General features: G+C 43.6%; 2 protein-coding genes across 3 annotated transcripts in view; both read left to right on the top strand.

Annotated features, from left to right (window-relative positions):
- Nucleotides 1-5,118, top strand: part of LOC130275437 (pancreatic alpha-amylase-like) — a 33,086-nt gene extending 27,968 nt beyond the window's left edge. The window contains exons 9-10 of one of the 2 annotated variants that reach the window (XM_056523408.1): nt 1,457-1,582; nt 4,224-5,118. In XM_056523408.1, the coding sequence (XP_056379383.1) occupies nt 1,457-1,582; nt 4,224-4,413 (316 nt within the window). In that variant the 3' untranslated portion in view covers nt 4,414-5,118. The remainder of the gene's footprint in view (nt 1-1,456; nt 1,583-4,223) is intronic. The other variant, XM_056523409.1, reaches the window with a different exon arrangement.
- A 2,170-nt stretch (nt 5,119-7,288) lies between these two features.
- On the top strand, nt 7,289-25,978 carry LOC130275441 (pancreatic alpha-amylase-like). Its single transcript, XM_056523423.1, has 10 exons — nt 7,289-7,970; nt 12,676-12,822; nt 13,935-14,132; nt 14,255-14,485; nt 15,697-15,830; nt 17,814-17,936; nt 18,250-18,349; nt 18,436-18,557; nt 22,256-22,381; nt 25,642-25,978. Exons 1-10 carry the CDS (start codon nt 7,803-7,805, stop codon nt 25,829-25,831), a joined length of 1,539 nt encoding a protein of 512 aa, XP_056379398.1. The 5' UTR covers nt 7,289-7,802; the 3' UTR covers nt 25,832-25,978.
- The last annotated feature ends 828 nt before the right edge of the window (nt 25,979-26,806 follow it).

Here is a 26,806-nt window from a genome sequence, read left to right as displayed (position 1 = left end):
AGTAAGGCTTTTGACACTGTCCCACATAGAAGACTTATCAATAAACTGTAGTCATTGAGCTTGGACTCCCATATTGTTGAGTTGATTAGGCAGTGGCTGAGTGACAGAGGGTTGTAGTCAATGGAGAATATTCAGAGCAAGGTCTTGTCACCAGTGGGGACCTCAGGGATCTGTACTGGGACCAATTTTGTTTAATATCGTCATTAGTGATAAGCTCTTGATGGTAAGGTGGGTCTTTTTGCTGATGACACAAAGATATGTAACAGGGTAGATGTTCCTGGAGGGATCCGCCAAATGGAAAAGGATTTAGACAAACTATAAGAATGGTCAGAACTCTGGCAACTGAAATTTAATGTGGATAAGTGCAAGATAATGCACCTGGGGCGTAAAAACCCTCGGGCAGAATATAGAATATTTGACACAGTCCTGACCTCAGTATCTGAGGAGAGGGATTTAGGAGTAATTATTTCAGAAGGCTTAAAGGTAGGAAGACAATGTAATAGAGCAGCAGGAAACACTGGCAGAATGCTTGGATGTATAGGGAGAGGTATAAGCAGTAGAAAGAGAAAAGTGCTCATGCCGCTGTACAGAACACTGGTGAGACCTCACTTGGAGTATTCTGCGCAGTACTGGAGGCCGTATCTCTAGAAGGATATAGATACTCTAGAGAGAGTTCAGAGAAGATACTGAACTAGTACATGGATTTCAGGATAAAACTTACCAGGAAAGGTTAAAGGACCTTAACATGTATAGAAGAAAGAAGAGACAGAGGGGATATGATAGAGACTTTTATATACATAAAGGGAATCAACACGGTAAAGGAGGAGAGCACATTTAAATGAAGAATAGTTTTATATTAGAGGGGAAAGGTTTCTGCAGTAATATCAGGAAGTGTTACTTTACTGGGAGAGTAGTGGATGCATGGAATAGCCTTCCTGCAGAAGTGGTTGCTGCAAATACAGTGAAGGAGTTTAAACATGCATGGGATAAGCATAAGGCTATCCTTTATATAAGATAGGGATAGACATAAGGTTATCCTTCATATAAGATAGGGATAGGTATAAGGCTATCCTTCATATGAGATAGGGCTAGACATAAGGCTATCCTCCATATAAGATAGGGCCAGGGACTATTGATAGGATTCAGATTATTGGGCAGACTAGATGGGCCAAATGGTTCTTATCTGCTGACACATTCTATGTTTCTATGTAATGCTGCACCCCAGTCATCCTGTGCAACTCTGCTCCATGACGGATGACCACAGTCGTCACGCCTCCTCCATTCATGTCTCCCATAGACATGAAGCTCCAAGGTTCCGTTACCATGGTGCCAACCCAGAGATCAGACATCTTATCCCCTATTCTTTGAATAGGGGATAAAATGTCTAGAGGCGGAGTACTCCTTTAAGGGTTTTTTGATACTGAAAATTTTTAATTTTTTTAAAATGATGTTGTAGGAACATGGTCATCTTCCGGAACGTGGTCAGTGGTCAGGCTCTCACTAATTGGTGGGACAACGGAGAAAATCAGATCGCTTTTGGGCGTGGAAACGTGGGTTTTATTGTGTTTAATAATGACTGCCGGTGAGTGAAATTTATCAAGTAGCCTTGTTTAATACACAATAAGGTTCACACTGTGAAAACATAGGTACATATTTTAATTTACACACTGATTTTCCTGGAAAATGTGGGCGTAGTGTTTTTAAGTGTGGCTTTGGAAAAAAATACAAGCAGAAAAGTTTACGTTGTATGAATTCAGCCTAAGGGTACGTTCAGACGAGCAGATCCACAGTGTATTTTATGCTGCGGATCCGCCGCCAGACGACCACTACAGGGTGCCTTTGGATGTGCCTGCTCGGAACGACAATATGCCGCTACAAATAGATACACTGCGATGTGCGAGTCACCACGCGCATGCGCAGTATACTCGCACATCACTGCTGCTCTCGGCCTAGCTCAGGGAGCAGGGGGAGCGGCCGCCATGTGTGCGCATATACCGCGCATGCGTGGCAACTCGTACATTGCAGCAGTGTGTCTCCGAGCAGGCACATCTAAAGGGACCCTGTAGGGGTCCTTCAGCGGTAGATCTGCAATGTAAAATACGCTGTGGATCCGCTTGTCTGAACATACCCTAAGGCTGGCCGTTCAGTTCAGATAGCTGTCAGCAGAACACTCCTTGAGCCAACAGCTATCTCCCCCAAACCCCCTATACACCTATATAGTCAACTTGGCACAACATGCATTGTAGTTGGAGATGGGAGAAAGTCGCTGCCAGACAGAAGTAGAAGTGCCTTGTCATCCCTAAAAACCAAATTATTGGGCCAACATGCCTGACCCTTCTCTTTCTGAACATTTGCAGTTGGGGAAGAATTGGGAGGCCATGTGCGTGTATGGGCACCTTCACTACTATGTTCCTCCACTATGGAGTGGCCTCAAATCTGGAGAAAAAATCTCTGTGGGTTACATCAGGAATTTTCCTTTTTTGGGCTTAATTTAGAAAACAAAATCTGCTAGAAGTCTGTTATGAATGTGTCAAATAAATGGAGTGCACGGCTTTCAGCAAATTTATTTTGTGTAGCAACTGGGGGTGGGGTGGGGGGGGGGGGGTATAAAGTCAGCTTACCTGGTTTTATGTGCCCCAAACAACACATTTTAGTGTAAACCCTCAGCTGCCTTAAAGAAAATTGTGACTTTTTTTGTGTTTTCAAAGTGGCCAGGGTTTAAAGGGGTACCAACTGGTGCCAGAAAGTTAAACAGATTTGTAAAGTATTTCAATTAAAAAAATCTTAATCCTTCTAGTATTTTTAAGGGGCTGTATACTACAGAGGAAATGCTTTTCTTTTTGGATTTCTCTTCTGTCATGACCACAGTGCTCTCTGCTGACCTCTGCTGTCCATTTTAGGAACTGTCCAGAGCAGTTCCTGCTCTGGACAGTCCTTAAAATGGACAGTAGGGGTCAGCAGAGAGCACTGTGGTCGTGACAGAATAGAAATCCAAAAAGAATAGCATTTCCTCTGTAGTATACAGCCGCTAATAAGTACTGAAATAGTTAAGATTTTTTTTATAGAAGTAATTTACAAATCTCTTTAACTTTCTGGCACCAGTTGATTTAAAAAAAATAAAAAATAAAAGTTTTCCACTGGAGTACCCCTTTAAGTGGGCATGAAGGGGGTTTAGCATAGATTAACTACAATTTTTGCTAGAGAGCTGGCTTAGATTTCAAAGTACGGGCAGGCACTGAAGTCCCTGATTTAATAAAAAGGGGTACACTCCTTAAAATGGTACTTCAGTACTTAAAACAGATCCCCTATCTGATCGGGGTCCAAGCTCTCCCCAGGCAATGAGCTGTGTTGACCACCACATGAAGCGGTGGCCAATTTGCCCCTCCATGCATCTCTATGGTAGAGGAGAAGATACAGCATAATAATATCTCTGGCTCTCCCATAGAAATGCATGGGGGGGGGGGGACGTGGTGCCCGCTCAGTGCATGGGGAGAGGCAAGGAGCCGGGCAGGGGGTCCCAGTGATCAGAATCCTCGCCATCGGACACTTACAGTATCCCTTTGATAAATCATGTAAATCGGAACCCATCAGGATTTTAATTGAGACCAGCATGTAAAACGCCTACATTTCCCCACATGGTGCAAAATATTGGTGTCAAAGTACAGTTGCCAAAGGATAAATGTGTCTGCTTAGTAAGGTGACCAATTGAAAAAGAAAATTAAAGGTGTACTCCGCCCCTAGACATCTTATCTTCTATCCAAAGCATAGGAGATAAAATGTCTGATGGGATCTCGGCAATCTCGGCTGCGGCACCACAGGCATCCAGTGCACAGAGCGAACTTTGCTCCTTGCCAGATGGCTGGCGATGCGGGGAGGAGCCTCTTGACATCGCGGTCATACCCTGCTGGTGACGTGATGGCCACGCCCCCTCAACGCAAATCTATGGGAGGGGGCATGACAGCCATCACGCCCCCTCCCATAGACTTGCATTGAGGGGGTGTGACCATGACATCATGAGCGGGGCATGGCCATGACGTCACGAGCCTCCGGAGCTGCACCCGATGCTCTAAACAAATGCTGGGTGCAGCAGCAGCAGGACCCCCGCGATCAGACATCTTATCCCCTATCCTTTAGATAGGGGATAAGATGTCTAGGGACGGAGTACCCCTCTAACACATCACATACTGTATATTAATGGAATAAACTCAATGGCATTCTTTCAGGGACATGGATGTCACCTTGAACACTGGACTTCCTGCTGGCACTTACTGTGATGTCATCTCCGGGCAGAAGGATGGCACCGGTTGTTCTGGCACTGAGATCACCGTGAGCAGCACTGGCTCTGCCCGCTTCACCATCAGCAGTTCAGCTGAGGATCCATTTATTGCCATTCAAGTCAATGCGAAACTATAAAATTAGACTAGCGAAGATACGTTTCTGTATGATTCTGATAGATTGTTTATTTGCTATATCTCAGTGCTTTACAGTTAAATAGGTATGACATGTTCAATAAAAGTTACATAAATAAATAGCACAAGCAAATGCAAGAACATAGTAATTTATCCTATTGGAAAAAAATGCCTGGTTCCTCACTTGCTTCCTTTTCTACCTAAACTCAGCAATCACTTTAAAGAAAAGACTCAAATTCCTCTTCAGCTGAATTAGCTCCCTGAGACATCAAGTTACAGCTGTCCATAGAAGTCTATGGAGAGGGGAGGTGAAAGGAATAGGAGTGGCCTGATATAGAGAGACATGCTGAATTCACAGTTTATACTGTTCAGTACTGCTGTATAATGCCTTTCCTGCTGCTTCTGAGGCTGTGCTACAGGGCACATAACCTCCACGACCCAGGTTATAGTGGTGGTCCAATGTAATTTCACTTTGGAAAATGTAATTGCTAGACTGGTGCCTTGCTCTCATATTTTCATACATGGACCAAATGGTCGACTTTATGACTACTTCACCACACTCTAGTACAGTGCTTTATATTCCATTATGAGTCCCCATTGTTGAATATTCTTGCATCTATTAACCACAGCTTAAAGGGGTTGTCCAGGAAAAAACTTTCAACTGGCTCCAGAAAGTTAAACAGATTTTTAAATTACTTCTATTAAAAAATCTTAATCCTTTCAGTACTTATGAGCTTCTAAAGTTTAGGTTGTTCTTTTCTGTCTCAGTAATCTCTGATGACACGTGTCTCGGGAACCGCCCAGTTTAGAAGAGGTTTGCTATGAGAATTTGCTTCTAAACTGGGCGTTTCCCGAGACACGTGTCATCAGAGATTACTTATACAGAAAAGAACAACCTTAACTTCAGAAGCTCATAAGTACTGAAAGGATTAAGATTTTTTAATATAAGTAATTTACAAATCTGTTTAACTTTCTGGAACCAGTTGATGTATAAAAAAAAAAGTTTTTTCCTGGAATACCCCTTTAATATTTATTTTTATACTTACTTAATGTCTGTTTTATATTCTATGTTTGATATTATTTTATTTTATATTTCACTAAATCTTTTGGTTAATACCTTGAAGTTTATTTTACAAGATTTAATGTGCTTTATTCCGTTGTTTCTTTACTAAAATCAATAAACAAATTGTGAAACTAACAAAAACTGGCAGTAAAGCAGCGATACCTTAACATGGGCTTTTAAATCTCGCTCATAAATCCAGCAGCCGCTGCTGGTCACTGTCCTAAAGTGGCTGCGGCGGAGCTGCTGATTTTGAAAAAGCAGCTGGCACCTCAGCCACGTCCTACGTCCCTGATGCCATGCAGAGGACGTCACTCATCAGTGTTCCAATGCCTGCAGGAGAACAGCCCGGATCGGGGACACAGACCAGATAAGAAGTAAAAAAAAAAAACAGGGGAGCAGACAGAGGGGGGATGATTTGGAAGAGGGGAGTGGGGGGGGGGATGATTTGGAAGAGGGGGGATCAAAGGGGGAGAATGTATTTGGCACAGGGGTACAAGGGGGTTCAGAGAGAATTATGATGTGGCACAGGGGCATGGGGAATCAGAGTTGGGGGAATGATGTGGCATTTAAAGGGGTACTCCGATGGATACATATTTTCTCAGGGGCAGGTCACATGGGGAGGCAGGGGGGCACAGGCCTTGAGCTGTGTAATGTTAGGTTCACATATGTCCGGCATCTGGCATAGGTGTACTCAGCCTAAAGTTCAACGCAACTGATGCCACAACTGATGAGAACCTTCATCAGTTGTCATCAGTTGTACGGCATCCGGCATCCATTGTTTCTAGCACCGACAGGGGAACGCAGTAAGCTGTCCGGTGCTGTCCAGTGTGTCCAACCATCCGCCATCAAAATTGGGACACTGCATTCTTTTGAATGGAACAATTCACAATCATCCAAAGTAGGTAGGAAAAAAAAAACCAATGATTCCAGGCACTCCGGGCGCAAAGCATCAGAGTCACAGAATTTCTTGTAAAAGATCCACTTGTGGATCCCTTTTATTGTATTAAAAAATAAAAAAAACACATGACAGCAAGGATGACGCGTTTCAAGGGTATCCCCCTCTTCCTCAGATGCTGATCTGAGGATAAGAGGGATACCCTCAAAACGCGTCATCCTTGCTGTATTATGTTTTTTTTACATTTTTTAGTACAATAAAAGTGATCCACAAGTGGATCTTTTACAATAAATCCTGTGACTTTGATGTTTTGAGCCCGCAGTGCCTGGAACCATTGGTCTTTTTTTCTACCTACTTTGTATGCTACCACAGGACAGCTCCCGCTGACCCCTGAAGACCCTCCGGCTGAGCCGCAGGCTACATCAGTATACCTCTACCTTGAGTTGTTATGTGCTTAACTTTCTGCCATAAGGTGAGCGGCCACCGTTAAGGGGCTGTAATACGTGACGACTGCATAATCACCATTTTTCATTGGGTAATAAACGAGGTGCCGTACACAGTCTTTTCTTTTTCTACATTTCCCAGATTCAAATGAATGGGATCAGTTCTAGCATCAGTTTCCGTCCAGTGCACGCCGGAGGGAAACTATGCCGGACGCCTGATATATGTGAACCCAGCCTTAGTGGCCTAAAATATCTAAACTTAACTGGAGGGCGCATTCATCTAGAATTGCAGGGGATTTGGAACTTTGTATGAGAAAGATTGAGTTTATTCCATTATTAAAAGGGATTCTGTTTTGTATTTGATATAAGTGCTGCAGAAACTGATGGATATCTGTAAGGGCATTATAACTCAATGAACCTTTCCCAGAGATGACGGGAATTGAAGAACTTTACCTTTTTATTTTATTTCTCAGCTAAGTACAGAGATCTGTACGTGAATCACTCAGGGCAGGTGAGGAGGTGTGATCGGCTAAGGCACTGGAGCAGCTCGGCTCCGCCTCCTTGACACTTGGACTAGAAAATTCTAAAGCGATTTTTTTAAGTTTGGCATATCTTTAACATATCTTATAAAATCAGTACGACATTTTGGACCTATTTAGATCAAATGATGAGTTTCATTCTGCTATATTTGGAGACTGGAAGGAACATGAGGACAATTATTAACAACCACGGAGGGGGCACTTTGACTTATGTAAACCTTTATGTTGTTCTTGTGTATATGTGTTCTTCTTATCGTGTGTAATTGATAGGAACATACGTCAAACAAGGGTAAAACATGTTTACCTGTGAGAATTTCCAGAATATCATCACCTGGCTTCATATATCACACAGGAGAGTCACAGGTGGTCATTTAGGAGCACAAAATATTACGTAACTTACAGTATAAAAGAGCAAGACCAAGAATTCTGATTGTCACATACATAGCAGGCAGGATGAAGCTCCTTCTTCTGCTGGTGGCTGTCGGGCTATGCTCCGCTCAGTACAATCCCAACACCAGGTCAGGACGGACATCAATTGTCCACTTATTTGAGTGGAGATGGGACGACATTGCAGCAGAGTGTGAACGGTACCTGGGACCCAATGGATTTGGAGGAGTCCAGGTAGGTAGACAATCCCTGTAATATGAATCGGTATAACGTTCACAAATTACTATTCTACAAAGACAACATTGGCCTTGATTTACTAAAATCCCAGTGTTCTTTCTGGAGTCTTTTAGATTTCACTCCTCTTTTCCTGGGAGCCGATTTATGTGTCGCACATGTCGGTTCATTTTCTGTCGCACAGTTTTTTTTGTGTCACACTGTGTCGCACATACTCATCAATAGCATGTGCCAAACCAAACAAGCAAGATTTTACGAGAATCAAGCAACAAAATAGAACTGAAAAAATGTTATGACTTAGACCATCTAATATAGGAGTTTAAAAACACCCCCGCACAAAAAAAGAACAAAAAAAAAAAAAAACTAAACATTTATACAATTAAAGGCATATTTTAAAGTTAAAAATGTATTGCATATTCTAAAAATCCTTGTGTAGAACTGTAAAACAATGTAAAAAAAAAAAAAAAAAAAGAAAGAAAGTAGTTTAAAGCGTACCCATCAGATGCAACAATTAAAAAAAATATATATATATATAACTCCGTACCTAATCCTGACCATGTACATCTAATTTTTATGTGTCTAGCACCTTTATTTATTTTTTTATTACACTTTTAATTTAGCACACTAGTCTAAATTCCTCTCAAAGGGAGGGGGCGTGGCCTCACTGTGCAGGTCTCCGCCCCCTCCCTCAGTATGCTGTCTGCTCACATCTCCCCTATCATTAGCAAAACTACAACTCTCAGCTTGTCCTCACTGACAGTAGCGGGACACAAGATGACAGTGGGAGGATTTTTCCTCCAGGTGTGAGCCCTGCACTCACAGCTGTCAATCAAGGAAGTGTGTCCATGACATAGGCGATGATGCATGGACACAGCAGGACTAGTATGAAATACTGAAAAATTTCTAATGAAAGCAATTGCAAAACCTATTGGTTGTACATGCTTTACAACATATGAAACATTTTTGTATCTGACAGTGCCCATTTAAGCACTCCCCACCTTGTTAAAGCACAACTGTCACCACCGTACAGGTAGGGAGGTGCAGTTACCATTGCATAGAGAAGAATGTGCAGTAAATGCGGGTGATTTTACTCACATTCGCCACGGTCTGTAAAGGAAAATTCTTACTTTATTCTGATGCCGGGCCACAGTTGGATGGGCCGGCTGACTCCCGCAGCGGCACGCCCCCTCTTCACCTCCTCTCTGCTCGTAGCATGGAGCGCTGCACGACAATCATGCAGGATCAACAAGATTGACGTGCAGTGCTCCATGCTAAGAGCAGAGAGGAGGTGGAGAGGGGGCGTGCCGCTGCGGGAGTCAGCCGGCCCATCCAACTGTGGCCCGGCATCAGAATAAAGTTGCGCTTTAAGCTGTGCCTTTTCCAAAATCACTCGCTTTTGGTAGTTTTTACACATTCTCTTGGCTGTCGGTTTTTCAGCAAACACAATTCACACAATTTACAGAGTGTTTTTCAACTAACTCGGAGTGTTTTTAGCATTTTGTCGGTGCCACGCCCCTTTTAACAAAAACCACCCCCATTTTCTCGGTTCAAAAAAATACTCTGAGCGTTTGCAAAACTGTCGGTTTTGCAGTGTAAATTTTGAGCGCACATTTGGTCACACGCTCGCTGCGACAGAAATTTAGGCGCACAAACCGATAAAAACAGTTGGGAAGCCTTTAGTAAATAAGGGCCATTGTCTTAGGTTTTTTGTGTTGTTAAAGGGGTACTCCGCTGCTCAGTGTTTGCAACAAACTATTCCGAATGCTGGAGCCCACGCCGGGAGCTCGTGATGTCATAGCCCCGCATCCTTATGATGTCCCACCCCGCCCCCTCAATGCAAGTCTATGGGAGGGGGTGTGGCAGCTGTCACGCCCCCTCCCATAGACTTGCTTTGAGGGGGCGGGGTGTGATGTCATGAGGATGCGGGGCTATGAAGTCAAGAGCTCCCGGCGCCGACTCCAGCGTTCGGAACAGTTTGTTACAAACACTGAGCAGTGCAGTACCCCTTTAATGGAAGCACTCTGGATCTTTTCCCCCATATCTTGCACATTCCCCAACACTAGCTGTACCACGCAATTGATTTGTTCCAGCACAGCTGTATTCAGCATTTCATTCCTCAAATTTGGTCATGTGATCACCACTGGGACTCACACCTGTAACATGGCTTAATGTGTTAAAAGGAGGTCAAGCCCTGGGTCACTGGGCCACTCCCAGCTCCCAGATCTGTATACTGCTGCTAGAGGAACGGGATCAGGGTATTTAGTAGTTATACACTTCCCCTCACAGCTCTATAGGTGGGCATTTATCAGTGCAAAATGCAATTGCTCAATTATTTTGCGCAATTTTTGGTAGAACATCTTTCAAAGTTGTCTACTGTTTGGTGTACTGTGCACCACTTTTTGCTGAGGAGCTGTAGTTATTATTTGCGCAAATTACATTTAGAAGCGTTTTTTTTTCTTTTGCACAAAGCCTACTGTTTTTGCGCAAACCTACACCACCTAATAGGACATGTACAAAAGTGTCGATGCCAGAGCACAAAACTTAAACCAATCTCTGCAGCTCACTGGTTTCTATAATTGCGCAAAATTTAAAGTCCTTTGCACCTTTTTGGTAATTTTGAGCAACTGTGCAAACAATACACCAAGCAAACGGGTAAAATCTATTCTACCTTACACCAACAATTATAAATATCCCCCTATTTGTATACTGCTGCCATCTCTATGGGATCAGGTTATATAGTAGCTATACAACCCCCCCCTCCAGCTCTGTCTGTATACTGCTGCTATCTCTATGGTATCAGGATGTATAGTAGTTATACACCTCCTCTCCAGTTCTATCTGTAGTCTGTGCTGCTATCTCTATAAGATCTGGATATATATAGTAGTTATACACCCCCCCCCAGGTCTATCTGTATACTGCTGCTGCTATCTCTATGGGATCAGTATATATAGTAATCATACACCACCCCTCCAGCTTTATTTGTATACTGCTGCTATCTGTATGGAATTAGGATGTATAGTAGTTATACACCTCCCCTCCAGCTCTATCTGTATACTGCTGCTATCTCTATGGAATCAGAATATAGAGTAGTTGTACACTTTGCCTCTAAGCTCTATTTGTATACTGCTGCTATCTCTATGGGATCAGGATATATAGTAATTATACATCTTCCCTCCGGCTCTATCTGTATACTGCTGCTGCTAACTCTATGTGATCCAGATATATTGTAGCTATACACCTCCCCCCCCCCCCGACTCTATCTGTATACTGCTGCTGCTATCTCTATGGGATCAGGATATATAGAAGATATACATCAGCACTAAAGCCCCTTTTTTACCATAGTTTTCCAGACATCGTGGCAAAAAATGTAATATTTTACTGAAAACGGTGGAAAATCACAGTAAGAAGAAATGTGTATAGAAGAAATGTGTTAGAAATGCAGTAAGAGTTCAAAAACAGGTTTTAAAACTTTAAAGGGGTTATACAGGAAAAAAAAACTTATATATATATATATATATATATATATATATATATATATATATATATATATATCAACTGGCTCCAGAAAGTTAAACAGATTTGTAAATTACTTCTATTAAAAAATCTTAATCCTTTCTGCTGCTGAAGTTGAGTTGTTCTTTTCTGTCTAAGGGTATGTTCACACTGCAGAATCTCCGCGGAATTCCGCGAGTAAAAGTCCGCACAGTGAACATTGCCATCAGTGTGAATGGGTTTCCGCGAGACCCGTTCACACTGTGGAATTTCAGCGGCAGACAATTCTGCCGCTGAAATTGTTCCGCGCAAAGAAAGAACATGTTCATTCTTTGCACGGATGTCCGCGAACACTGCATAGCCGTCAATGGTGATGGAGCAGTGTTGTGCGGTCCTACCACCGCCGCCGGCTGCCTTTCATCACTAAGTACGACAACTAATCAACACCTTCTACAACATGTTAGTAGGACACTGCACAGTGGAGAGTAGGTCCCTGTCGGCCGACTCGCCCCCTCCCATAGACATGAATGGTTGGGGCATGGTGTGACGTCACGAGGGGGTGTGGCCATGACATCACGACCATTGCCGCAGGAACCTGGGTGCTGCGGTAGATCCCCAGCGGCGGGACCCCCACGATCAGACATCCTATCCCCTATCATCTGGATAAGGGATAAAATTTCTAGCAGCAGAGTACCCCTTTAAGCTCTGTCTTGCGCTCTGTCTTACCAAAAGTAAAATAAAGATGATTTTGTTTAGTTATTCAAGTATGAGGCTTCATTCACACTCCAGAATCGCTGCCCAGACATATTCCGAGAGGAGATTCCATCTGCAGTAAACACTGCTGAGATCCATCGGAGCAAGCACCATGTGAACATAAGTCGATGCAGTCCGCATGGATTTTCGCCAATAGAACATCTTCATTCTTTTAGGGCAGTGGGCATCAGAATCCAATTGAATACAATGGGGGGCTGCTGCACCAGAAATTCCCCACTTGGAAAATCCATAGTGTAAATGTAGCCTTAGTGAACCCTGCAGGGAAGATTAGATCCCAAAGAGATCACTACTGATTGCTGCTGCCCATAAAGTGTGGTTTAAAGTTATGGACATACAGTATCTTCATTTCAGACACCACAAAGTCTCGTATAGTATCTCTATTACACTATGTATGAACATACTTAGAACTAATATATATGTTTATTAATGCTTTTTGTAGATTTCTCCACCAAATGATCATATCCTTGTGTCCAACCCATGGAGACCATGGTATCAGAGATACCAGCCTATCAGCTATAAGCTGTGCTCTCGTTCTGGTAATGAGCAACAATTCAGAGACATGGTGACCAGATGCAACAATGTTGGGGTGAGTGTAAATATTATGTAATACTCTACTCAATTTCCAGTTAAGAACTGTAAAAACACCAGCTAGTCACTGAATGGCAGAACTGGATTTCACCTGTGACAGTCATTTATCTTGGGTCCTAACTTTGGCTCCTAGTACTCAGGTACCCCCAGGACTTACAGAAGTGCCAAATAATAGCACATTACCAATAGATAACAGGAACAGAGATGATGAAATTGATAATATGAATGGTAATGATGGTGGTAGTCAGGAATGAAGGAGAAGATGAAAAACAAGAACACATAAAATGACTGATCATAGTTAGTTGTCCCTAATCTTTCCCTAGATCTTCCCCTAAACTCTATTCTTAAATCAGACACCAATAACCCGTAGGCTATGTGTACTTATTGTTCTATGAGCTCTTATTTGACATTAAACCTGAATTTTCAATAATTTGCTTTTGGGCTCTTTTTTTACTTTATTTTTTGCAGCCTTTTTTTTTTATATGTCCCAAAATTGGTGTCTATGTTGGGTTTTAAACTGCCCAAAAAAGGCGCTGGCACTTAATTTTGCAACAGTATAAATTACAACTGGAAAACTGATATATATGTGTGTATTACCAATCAAGCGTTTTACCATTTAATGCAACAGAAATTAATAGTATAAAATATGGCATTTTATGATGGCTTTTTAAATCCATAAAACAGTTATTTTTTTGCCTGTATTATGTGTCCAAAATATTGAGTGGGAACATGGTCTGATTCTCCTTACAAATATCCTAATAAAAAAAAACCCGTACTAGCTTTTCCCAGCAAAAAACAAGCAGGCTCTAGTACCCAGAGTCAAAAACAAGGAGGAGTATAAAATTAATTCACAACAGAAACTTAAAGGGGAACTCCTCCCACAGACTTCTTATCCAAAGGATAGGGGATAAGATGTCTGATTGCGGAGGTCCCCTCTTCTGCATCCTATTTGGCCTTATAACAAATATACCCCAAGTAAAACCTATCTCATTCTGTGGACTGATTCATAATAAATGCTCAAAAAATGTATTTTTGAAAATATCTTTTAACCCTTTTGCTTTTCCTAGCCATTAATATTCCAGTAACGTCTTTTACTTCCTTGATCATTAGGTATATATCTACGTGGACGCCATCATCAATCACATGTGTGGCTCCGGAGGCGGTTCCGGCACACATTCGTCTTGTGGAAGCTATTTCAATGCTGGCGCAAGAGATTTCCCTTCTGTTCCGTTTTCTGGATGGGACTTTAATGATGGAAAGTGCACAACTGGCAGTGGAGAAATCGAGAACTACGGTGACGCTAACCAGGTATACACACAGATGCTAGAGTATACGTAAGACAGACACAAAACTATTTTTTTTTTGTCAATTGATATTTTTTTTATTCTGCCGATGATACTGTGGATAAAGACATCTGATTTCTTTCATAGGTCAGAAACTGCCGTCTTGTTGGTCTTCTGGATCTTTCTTTGGAGAAGGATTATGTCCGTGGAAAGATTGTGGGATTCTTGAACACTCTCATTGACATCGGTGTAGCTGGATTTAGATTTGATGCTGCCAAACATATGTGGCCCGGAGACCTGAAGGCTATCACTGACAGGCTGAACAATCTCAACACCCGATGGTTTGCCGGTGGTACCAGACCCTTTATCTTCCAGGAGGTAAATGTTTACGGTAATATGGAGGGCTTTTCTGAAGGATTATGGCAGAAGATTGAACAATCTTCAATATTCAGTCTTCTGCCGGGATCCAAATCCTGGTGAAATGTGAGAACTGAGCATCACCAAACCTATTGAAATTAAGGGGTCGTGCGGTGAAAGTTGGAATCCAGCAATATTTTCACAAAATTCCTCACGGATTTTCCATAGCAAGATGTTTTAACTCATATGCTTTGATCACATGGTGGATATTTCCATCTGAAAAATTCACGGCAGAATTATGAGGCACACCCTAGTATTGCTGGCATGTATTTTTGTCCCTTTTTATCAAATGGAAAAATCTATATTCAGGCTTTTTGGTTGTAATAGATGAACAAACAGAAATCCTCTTGGCTGCCATAAGAACTCTCTGGCACCAACCCATTGCATCATGGAGGCAAAGAGGGGCAATTGGAGAACTGATGGACCTAGCATCTAACTCCCTAGATGCAGCAGTCGCTATTGATTGTTAAAGGGGTACTCCTAGACATCTTATCCCCTATCGAAAGGATAGGGGATAAGATGACAGATCGCTCGGGTTCCGCTACTGGAGACCCCCGGGATCTCGGCTGCAGCACCCACCTGTATGGCTTCCGGCAACGCTGGAGGCTTCGGATCCCGACCACAATGGCGGAAGAGCGTGACGTCATGACTCGTCCCCTTGGGACGTCACGCCCAGCCCCCTCAATGCAAGTCTATGGGAGGGGGTGTGACAGACCTCCCATAGACTTGCATTGAGGGAGCGGGGCGTGATGTCACATGAGGCGGAGTCGTGACGTCACGCTCTTCCGCCATTGTGGTCAGGATCCGAAGCCTCCAGCGTTGCCGGAAGCCACACAGGTGGGTGCTGGAGCCGAGATCCCAGGGGTCCCCAGCAGCGGGACCCCCGCGATCTGACATCTTACCCCCTATCCAAAGGATAGGGGATAAGATGAATAGGGGCGGAGTACCCCATTAAAGGCCGGCATCAGAGTTATCTCTAAATTCTGGAGCTGGTGACGGTGTGTGTTAGCTGCACATAGCAGCTGACACCCGCTGTGTATCGAGTGAGCTTAGGTCCTTATCTTACTTCATACAGAGGTTCCCAATATTTAAAAACATGAATGTCAAATGTCTTCTTGATTTTTTAAAAAGCGAGATTATTTTAACTTTTCTGTCATATTTTTATGGTTTAGGTGATTGATCTTGGAGGTGAAGCCATTTCATCCAGTCAATACTTTGGAGTTGGAAGAGTCACAGAATTTAAGTATGGTGCTAAGCTTGGATCAGTTATCCGCAAGTGGAATGGCGAGAAGTTGTCTTATACAAAGTAAGTTGTAACAATATTTATCATCATTAACTTTAAAGGGGTACTCCGGTGGAAAACTTTTTATTTATAATTTTTTTTTTAAATCAACTGGTGCCAGAAAGTTAAACAGATATGTAAATTACTTCTATTAAAAAAAATCTTAATCCTTCCAGTACTAATTAGCGGAGGAAATTCTGTTCTTTTTGGATTTATTTTCTGTGCTCTCTGCTGACACCTCTGTCCATGTCAGGAACTGTCCAGTATACAGTACACTTTTTGCAATTGAAAAAGGGGGAACATACCCTCGAAACGCGTCTTTCAGTTTTCTGTACTGGTCCCGTGTATGAATAAAATACATGATACTTGTACCCGAACTTGACTCCACATGGGAATCCACCAAGGCAGCACCATCGCAGAGGATTTTTCAAGATTTTCACACGTAGGAACTGTCCAGAGCCGGAGATAATCCCCATGGCAAACATATGCTGCTCTGGACAGTTCCTAAAATGGACAGAGGTGTCAGCAGAGAGCACTGTGGTCGTGACAGAAAAGAAATCCCAAAAGTAAAGAATTTCCTCTGTAGTATACAGCAGCTGATAAGTAATGGAAGGATTAAGATTTTTGTTATAGAATTAATTTACAAATCTGTTTATCTTTCTTGCACCAGTTGATTTAAAAAAAAAAGTTTTCCTCCGAAGTACCCCTTTAAGACAAGTAAAACATAAGACACTAAGTATCAGGCAGCGTCAACTCAACTGCGGAGCCATGTAGGATGATTCCAGGTTTTCAAAAAAACCAAACATGGGACCAGTCGTTATTTTCGGCAAAAAATCCTCTGAATGACAAAATACTGATTTATAGAAAAAAGCAAAGGCGCTCCATAGTGGAGTATCACTGGTCTGGTATAATGGGGAACCAGAGATGGGGAGGGGTAAGTAGCCGCTTACCTCTACAGGTTGTGTACATGCATACACAACAATGGATAGCGTATGTATTAGCACAATGTTGCGTCTGCAGCCTTCCTGATAAGTAGATACTATCTGGATAGGGGCTTCAAAGTGACACAGGGTTAACTTTGGCGCTGACCGGGATGAACGAAGCAGGAGTGGCAGTACTTCAAACCAAGACTTTATTTGTACCAAGATGCAACGCGTTTCGCTGCGCATGCGCAGCAAAACGCGTTGCATCTTGGTCCAAATAAAGTCCTGGTTTGAAGAATTGCGACTCCTACTCAGTTCATCCCGGTCAGCGTCAAGGTTAAAGGGGTATTCCAGGGAAAAAAAAAAAATTTTTTTATATCAACTGGCTCCAGAAAGTTAAACAGATTTTTAAATTTCTTCTATTAAAAAAATCGTAATCCTTTCAATAATTATCAGCTGCTGAAGTCGAGTTGATGTTTTCTGTCTGGCAACAGTGCTCTCTGCTGACACCTCTGCTTGTCTCGGGAACTGCACAGAGTAGAAAAGGTTTGCTATGGGGATTTGCTTCTAAACTGGGCAGTTCCTGAGACGCGTGTCATCAGAAAGCACTTAGACAGAAAAGAACAACTCAACTTCAGCAGGTCATAAGTACTGAAAGGATTAAGATTTTTTTAATAGAAGTAATTTACAAATCTGTTTCACTTTCTGGAGCCAGTTGATATATATATATATATATATATATATATATATATATATATATATATAAAAAAGTTTTTTCCTGGATAACCCCTTTAATCCTGTGTCACTTTGAAGCTCCTATCGAGAATACATTGATTTGGAATATGGGAGTTATGTTGTCAATGGTTTCATAAACAGAACAAACCTGTTCATTTAACTCAAACACATATCTCTGAATAGTTAAACCAATGAATTTATATAGAATATTTATATTCATAGAATTTTCTAAAATATTTTGTTGGTCTAAAGTGAAGTTTAATGACTTTATGAACGTTATAAAAAAAATCAAATACTGTAGTTATAATTTTAATGTACTCTTAATAAGTTCATCTTTTTTCCTCTCTAGGAACTGGGGAGAAGGTTGGGGTTTTATGCCCAATGATAGAGCCTTGGTCTTTATAGACAACCATGATAACCAGAGAGGACACGGTGCAGGCGGAGCCTCAATTCTCACCTTCTTTGATGCTCGGTAATGCCAATATCTTTATATTTATTTATATTTTTCTATGAAAGGTTACCCCGGGGAAATAAAACTTATCCCCTATCCTGTGGCTAGAGGATACATTTCTGATCGACAGGTGGGGTGGGGATCCTGTTGGGTGGGATACGACCAATAGAACCCGACTACTCAACTGTCCCCCACCCTGGGAGACAAGCTTCAGTGATGGCCCATCCAGTCAATCACTAGGCTGAGACTAGACCAATCACTGTAGTACCTCTTTAATTATGGTAACGAATATCCATTTATGATAAACACCTTTAATTTTATTCTGCTTTTACAGTCTCTACAAGATGGGAGTTGGCTTCATGTTGGCTCATCCCTATGGTTTCACCCGTGTCATGTCCAGTTATAGATGGAATAGGAACTGGGTCAATGGCAAGGTGAGATATTCTAATTAACAGTACACTATATGTAAATCCAGGCTAGGTCCAATGAGAAAATAATTAAAACTTGTTATCTTTCATAGGATACCAATGACTGGATTGGACCACCAAGCAATTCAGATGGTTCTACAAAGTCTGTCACTATCAATGCTGATTCCACTTGTGGTAATGACTGGGTCTGTGAGCACAGATGGCGTCAAATTAAGTAAGTGGTAAAGTAACTCTAAAATGTATATTATACAACAATCAAATGTACTTAGATTATGTTAACATTACTATACCTTTTCTTCATGAATTATAATTTCTCTTAATGTTGTGTAAAAGCAGTAACTATCAATATTATGCTTAAAAGCCAATGGTCATTTTTATGATAATAAATTAAAGTGTACTTACCATTTCCAAAAGCTTTTTATATAATGTAATGTAATGCAGTTTTTGGGTGAAAAAGTGCTGCACAGAGCCCTGCTTGTCCTCAGCACACCCTGCTTGTTCTCTGAGCACAGAGCCCTGCTTGTCCTCAGTGTACAGAGCCCTGCTTGTCCTTAGTGTACAGAGTCCTGCTTGTCCTCAGAGCACAGAGCCCTGCTTGTCCTCAGTGTACAGAGCCCTGCTTGTCCTCAGTGTACATAGCCCTGCTTGTCCTCAATGTGCAGAGCCCTGCTTGTCCTCAGTGTACAGAGACCTGCTTGTCCTCAGTGTACAGAGACCTGCTTGTCCTCAGTGTAGAGAGCCCCGCTTGTTCTCAGTGTACAGAGCCCCGCTTGTCCTCAGTGCACAGAGCCCTGCTTGTCCTCAGTGTACAGAGCCTTGCTTGTCCTCAATGTACTGAGCCCTGCTTGTCCTCAGTGTACAGAGTCCTGCTTGTCCTCAGTGTACAGAGTCCTGCTTGTCCTCAGAGCACAGTGCCCTGCTTGTCCTCAGTGCACAGAGCCCTGCTTGTCCTCAGTGTTCAGAGCCCTACTTGTCCTCAGTGTTCAGAGCCCTGCTTGTCCTCAGTGTACAGAGCCCTGCTTGTCCTCAGTGTACAGAGTCCTGCTTGTCCTCAGTGTACAGAGTCCTGCTTGTCCTCAGAGCACAGTGCCCTGCTTGTCCTCAGTGCACAGAGCCCTGCTTGTCCTCAGTGTTCAGAGCCCTACTTGTCCTCAGTGTTCAGAGCCCTGCTTGTCCTCAGTGTACAGAGTCCTGCTTGTCCTCTGAGCACAAAGCCCTGCTTGTCCTCAATGTACAGAACCCTTTTTGTCCTGAGTGCAAAGATCCCTACTTGTCCTGAGTGCACAGATCCCTGCTTGTCCTCAGTTCACAGAGCTCTGTTTGTCCTCTGTGTACAGAGCCCTGCTTGACCTCAGTGCACAGAGCCCTGCTTGATCTCAGTGTACAGAGCCCTGCTTGTCCTCAGTGTACAGAGCCCTGCTTGTCCTCAGTGTACAGAGACCTGCTTGTCCTCAGTGTACAGAGACCTGCTTGTCCTCAGTGTAGAGAGCTCCGCTTGTCCTCAGTGTACAGAGCCTTGCTTGTCCTCAATGTACTGAGCCCTGCTTGTCCTCAGTGTACAGAGTCCTGCTTGTCCTCAGTGTACAGAGTCCTGCTTGTCCTCAGAGCACAGTGCCCTGCTTGTCCTCAGTGCACAGAGCCCTGCTTGTCCTCAGTGTTCAGAGCCCTACTTGTCCTCAGTGTTCAGAGCCCTGCTTGTCCTCAGTGTACAGAGCCCTGCTTGTCCTCAGTGTACAGAGTCCTGCTTGTCCTCAGTGTACAGAGTCCTGCTTGTCCTCAGAGCACAGTGCCCTGCTTGTCCTCAGTGCGCAGAGCCCTGCTTGTCCTCAGTGTTCAGAGCCCTACTTGTCCTCAGTGTTCAGAGCCCTGCTTGTCCTCAGTGTACAGAGTCCTGCTTGTCCTCTGAGCACAAAGCCCTGCTTGTCCTCAATGTACAGAACCCTTTTTGTCCTGAGTGCAAAGATCCCTACTTGTCCTGAGTGCACAGATCCCTGCTTGTCCTCAGTTCACAGAGCTCTGTTTGTCCTCTGTGTACAGAGCCCTGCTTGACCTCAGTGCACAGAGCCCTGCTTGATCTCAGTGTACAGAGCCCTGCTTGTCCTCAGTGTACAGAGCCCTGCTTGTCCTCAGTGTACAGAGACCTGCTTGTCCTCAGTGTACAGAGACCTGCTTGTCCTCAGTGTAGAGAGCTCCGCTTGTCCTCAGTGTACAGAGCCCCACTTGTCCTCAGTGTACAGAGACCTGCTTGTCCTCAGTGCCCAGAGCCCTGCTTGTCCTCAGTGTACAGAGCCCTGCTTGTCCTCAGTGTACAGAGCCTTGCTTGTCCTCAATGTACTGAGCCCTGCTTGTCCTCAGTGTTCAGAGCCCTGCTTGTCCTCAGTGTACAGAGTCCTGCTTGTCCTCAGTGTACAGAGTCCTGCTTGTCCTCAGAGCAAAAGGCCCTGCTTGTCCTCAGTGTACAGAGCCCTGCTTGTCCTCAGTGTACAGAGCCCTGCTTGTCCTCAGTGCACAGAGCCCTGCTTGTCCTCAATGTACAGAGCCCTGCTTGTCCTCAATGTACAGAGCCCTACTTGTCCTCAGTGTACAGAGTCCTGCTTGTCCTCAATGTACAGAACCCTTTTTGTCCTGAGTACAAAGATCCCTGCTTGTCCTGAGTGCACAGATCCCTGCTTGTCCTCAGTTCACAGAGCTCTGTTTGTCCTCTGTGTACAGATCCCTGCTTGTCCTCAGTGTACAGAGCCCTGCTTGTCCTCAGTGTACAGAGCCCTGCTTGTCCTCAGTATACAGAGCCCTGCTTGTCCTGAGTGCACAGAGCCCTGCTTGTCCTCAGTGTACAGATCCCTGCTTGTCCTCAGTGTACAGAGCCCTGCTTGTCCTCAGTATACAGAGCCCCTGCTTGTCCTCAGTGTACAGAGCCCTGCTTGTCTTCAGTCCACAGAACCCTGATTGTCCTCACTGTACAGAGTTCTGCTTGTCCTTAGTGCACACAGCCCTGCTTGTCCCGAGTGCTTGTCCTTAGTGTTCAGAGCCCTGATTGTCCTCAGAGCACAGAGCCCTGCTTGTCCTCAGTGCATAGAGCCCTGCTTGTCCTCAGAGCACTGAGCCCTGCTTGTCCTCATTGTACAGACCCCTGCTTGTCCTCAGTGTACAGAGCCCTGCTTGTCCTCAGTGCACAGAGCCCTGCTTGTCCTCAGTGTACAGAGCCTGACTTGTCCTCAGTGTACAGAGCCCTGCTTGTCCTCAGTGTACAGAGCCCTGCTTGTCTGCCCACACTTCCTGTATTTTGTCTCTTCACAGAGATGCACACGGAATAGCAGCAGGGACAAGACAGGATGTTTTTTTTCACCCCCCAAAAATACACATTTTTTAACCAATGTATATCAAAAGCTCTTTTTCATTTGCAAATGGCAGGTACACTTGGGAAGGAGTTATCCCATGATTAAAAATGGTCCTGTATCCACATTATAACTAGATGATCAGTGGTGGTCTGACTTCTGGGAATTCCACTGATCACACAAATGGAAGTCTCGTGTTTCTCTTATAAATGGAGCAGCAGCTTGTAAGCACTTTCCATGGAACTTTTGAAGAATGCCAACTGCAGTGCTTAGCTATGTTCAGAAATGGAGAAGAGGCCAAGCATGTGTGCTACCCGTCCATTTACTCTGGGGACAACAGACCCCTGTTCCTATGCTTGGTGGGAATACAATAGATCAGCTTGTCATCACTTATTTGTAATCTTGAGATAACTACTTTAAAGGGGTTATCCGGGCAAAAACATTTTATCCCCTATCCTTTGGATGTGGGATAAGATGTCTTTGCCCGGATAACCCCTTTAACTTATTGACTTTACAGAGTATGTTGCACTGTATCAATATCTTGCTCAGTCTAAGGATTCTGATCTTTTTTGTTCAGGAACATGGTTATTTTCCGTAATGTGGTAAATGGACAGCCCTTCTCCAACTGGTGGGACAATGGAAGCAACCAAGTGGCATTTGGCCGTGGAAATAGAGGATTCATTGTCTTTAACAATGATGACTGGTAGGTGTACTCTTTGTCTTTACTTGTAATGGAATTTTATATGATGAAAAAGACAAGACATATGGTGAAAAGCACATCAGTTGGTAAAAAGTCAATGCTGTTTAATACTAGAGATGAGCCTATTTTTGAAAAATTCAATTCGGTTCGGTCTGAATTTCGGTCTGAAATTATTCACAACAAAACAATATTAAAGGGGTTCTCCGGTGCTTACACATCTTTTCCCCTATCCAAAGCATAGGGTATAAGATGCCTGATCGCGGGATTCCCGCCGCTGGGGACCCCCGGGATCATGCACGCGGCACCCCGTTTGTAATCAGTCCCCGGAGAGTGTTCGCTCCGGGACTGATTACAGGCGACCACCGGGCCGGCGGTGTGGGACGTCACGCCTCCGCCCCGTGTGACGTCACGCCTCCGCCCCTCAATGCAACCGCGTACATGATCCCGGGGGTCCCCAGCAGGGGGACTCCCGCGATCAGGCATCTTATCTCCTATCCTTTGGATAGGGGAAAAGATGTGTAAGCACCAGAAAACCCCTTTAAAAATTGCTATTTCTGGGTTACAGAGACCCTCAGGGGTTACAGGGGTGTAAAACACTTTGCCTTGCTGTAACACGCATATGGAGTGTGCTGTGTTAGTGAAATAATACTGTTATTCAGTATGACATGCAGATTAGATGTGTTGCTATTATGATCACTGTCGCAGAGTGGCAAAATGACAGATCCTGGAGGTGGCATCAGTATGAGGAGACCATATAGTGGCTGAATGACACAGCCTGGAGTTGGCGGCAGCATGAGGAGACCATATAGTGGCTGAATGGCACAGCCTGGAGTTGTCATTAGCATGAGGAGAAAATTTGGTGGAAGAATGAGACAGCCTGGAGCTGGCATCAGCATGAGGAGAACATATGGTGGCAGTGTGAGACAGCCTGGAGCTGGCATCAGCATGATGAAAACATATGGTGGCAGTATGAGACAGCCTGGAGCTGGCATTAGCATGAGGAGAACATATGGTGGCAGAATGAGATAGCCTGTAGCTGGCATCAGCATGAGGAGAACATATGGTGGCAGTATGAGACAGCCTGGAGCTGGAATCAGCATGAGGAGAACATATGGTGGTAGAATGAGACAGCCTGGAGGTGGTATCAGCAGCATCAGGAGTCCTGAAAGTGACCTGGTGACAGAGTGGGGCGGTGGGTGGCAATACCATTACCCGGTGACGAAGGTGGGTGCAAAAAGGAGAACTTGGCATCAGATTTGTGGCATCAGGAGGGTGTCAGGATCAGAATAGTAGCTGAGGCAGGTAGGCAGAAGAAAATGGTCTCTTTTGTAAAAGTGTTAGTGTGCACAAATAAGTATTGAGGATATGCATTACGTAAAACTTAACTTTTAATAATATTCTTAGGGTAAAATATATGTACCCAAATTATTATTTTTTATTCATGAGGGGAGTACACTACGCTCCACTACGCTTAAAACAGTATTTGTCTACAACAGCAGCAGGTGTCTACTTTTGGCTGGCCTTTCCCAGTAACAAAGCCCTTAAGACTGTAACAGGAACAAAATGGTACACCACGTAGATGTACGTACGTGATATGCACTAATGAGGGGAGTACAATACGCTCCACTACGCTTAAAACAGTATTTGTTTACAACACCAGTATTTGTATATTTTTGGCTGGCCTTTCAAAGTAACTAGGCCCTTAGGACTATAACAAGAACACCACGTAGATGTACGTACATGGTATGAACTTATGAGGGGAGTAAAATACGCTCCACTACATTTAAAACAATATTTGTCTAGAACAGCAGCAGGTGTGTACTTTTGGCTGGCCTTTCACAGTAATTAGGCCCTTAAGACTTTAACAGGAACAAAATGGTACGCCACCTATGTACGCACAGGTTGCCCTTAATAGAGGACAATTCATTCCGCTACGCAACCTATTACGCACTAATAGCAGGTGGTTATGGCTTTTAGTTCTCTGCTCACCCTAACTGGCTGGCTACTATTAGCTTTTCAGTTGTTGTACACACCAGTGCTGCAGCACACTTTGTACTACACCCAAAATTGCACTTTATCTCTCAATCTCTCTCCCTTCCCTATCAGCGCTTCTAGGCTGTATTTGGGCTTGAGCTGCTGTAAAAATGCTTTTCTGTGCAAAACACACTGCTCTCTGTCCCTCTTTCTCTCTGCAATAGAACGCTGGAATGGCTGGCCACAAGATGGCTGCCGATTATATAGGGCTGTGACATCACAGGGGTGTGCGATTCAGGGTCATCCCACCTACTCGTGTTGCTGCCTTCCCAGCATTCCTTGCCCCATGTCCTGATATGTGGAGCCACCATCTTAGATGCCCTGGAGCCTGGACTGCACTAAATGGAGTTCAATTAAGTGATTCTTGCGATCGAATTGTGGCGATAATCAGATTTGTTGTGAAGCAAATTTTCCTGAAATTCGTAACAAATTCGGATTCGTCAGATTCGATTCACTCATCCCTATTTAATACCATTAATTATTTTAAGTGTACCTGTCAAGTTTTGATCAGTTGAGGTCTCAGTGCTGAGACCCTGACTAATCAAGAGAGCTCTTCACTCTCTGATTTACAGGGATCTTCATCCTGTGGCCACATAATAAGTCAATGAGGAGTGAAGCGCACTACAGCATGCTACTCTACAGCATGCTACTCCCTGTTTATTCTTCTGACCAGTGGGGGTTTTAGCTATAAGACCCTGCCATAGTACAGCATTGATCAGTGTTATCGGAGATCCATTACTACAGGCTGCTGAGGCTGCCTGCATTGATGGCGCACCAATCAGATGGAAAGGGGGCAGGTAGGGACCCTTCACTTCTCCTTTTAGCCAATCAGGACTCTGTGATTTTGTCTTGGTGGTCCCAAACAGCTGCCTGAACTAGCCGGCAATAATTTTTACAGCTTTTAGGCATCACAATCAACTTTGATTGCACCATCTAAAGGGTTTACGCCAGACATCCAGCAATCAGGACCTGCCTGGTTTGAAGCACGCTGAGCTCCTGACCACGCTTTATACAGGAAGAGCAGGCACAAGTTGTACATGTGCGCCATCTATGGGTTAAAAGAATACCTGCATTACAAGCTACAATATAGTGAGAGTTGTAACTCAACTCTCTGGTTACGACAGAATGGTCTAAGCAAAATGTAGCTAAACATAGCAACAACGAATCAAATGATAACTCAAAAAACCTAGACACTAACTCTTAATTTTATCTTATTGTGTCTATTTTAGGAACTTGGATGCCACACTGAACACTGGCCTTCCATCTGGAAACTACTGTGATGTGATCTCTGGACAAAAGGAGGGAACTCGCTGCACCGGTAGACAGATCTATGTAGACGGCAGTGGCAGAGCTCGCTTCCAGATCAGCAACAACGATGCAGATCCCTTCGCAGCCATTCATGTTGATGCCAAATTATAATATTTCAATTTAAAATCATAGATCTTCTGCATCACATGTGGTGAAGTGACCTCAATGTTTCAAATATCTTGTGTCTCCAGATACATAGATTCTGTTTTTTAGAACACTGATTCACCCCATGTGGAGGAGGAAATCTCCTCAGTCTATCTGCATTGTTCGTAAATCTGTTTATATTTTCATTCTCAAAATAAAACAATATTGCTATAATATCGAAGGAAAATCATTTTTATTCCACCAAAACCAGGATAAAAAAAAGGTGGTGATGGGTTCACATACTCCACAAAACATCTACAGATCCTTCCAGTTTGCTACACTGTAAAACCCAAAACTCTATTTCGTGCACAAACCTGAGAACAAATTTGGAAAACAGGCAAAAGAAGTGATCAAAATAAAAAGTAAAATATCTCAAAAGTAAGTTTTTCAGGGATATATTATAGTGTGTCATGGGGCCCTTGTGACAGCAAAAAGAGAGAGTGAAAATGCCACTGCTGTTCAATCATTGGCTGAGCAGACACATCCTTGTCTTTGAGGTGGAGACGAGGAATTGGAGACCGGTTGAGACCCGACACATCGTAATGGCAGTGGTTGGGGATCGGTGAGGTGAATTTTTAACCCAGTCTCCTCGTTTTTAAGTTCTTCCCTTTGGACAACTCCTTTAACCTGTAGAGTAGTTGGAGCTCCAGGACGGACATATGCATCCTGAGTCTCTGCTTGCTTCATAGACCACGGGTCCTGGCTGCTTTCACCAAACCAATATGGTGGACATTAGCGCTCATGCTAATGTCTCCCATTAACCCTTCACATGTGGTGATCAATAGTGTTGCTCGCGAATATTCGCAATTCGAATTTTTATGGCGAATATCGCATATTTGCGAATTCGTGAATATTGCGAATATAGCACTATATATTCACAATTACGAATATTTTTTTTTTTTGTTCACAGTACACATCACAGTGATCCCCGATCATCCCTCT

This window comes from Hyla sarda, chromosome 6 (assembly GCF_029499605.1).
Source record: "Hyla sarda isolate aHylSar1 chromosome 6, aHylSar1.hap1, whole genome shotgun sequence".
Lineage (NCBI taxonomy): Eukaryota > Metazoa > Chordata > Amphibia > Anura > Hylidae > Hyla > Hyla sarda.
Note: the sequence above shows the minus strand (reverse complement) of the source record. Positions and strands in the feature narration are given on the sequence as shown.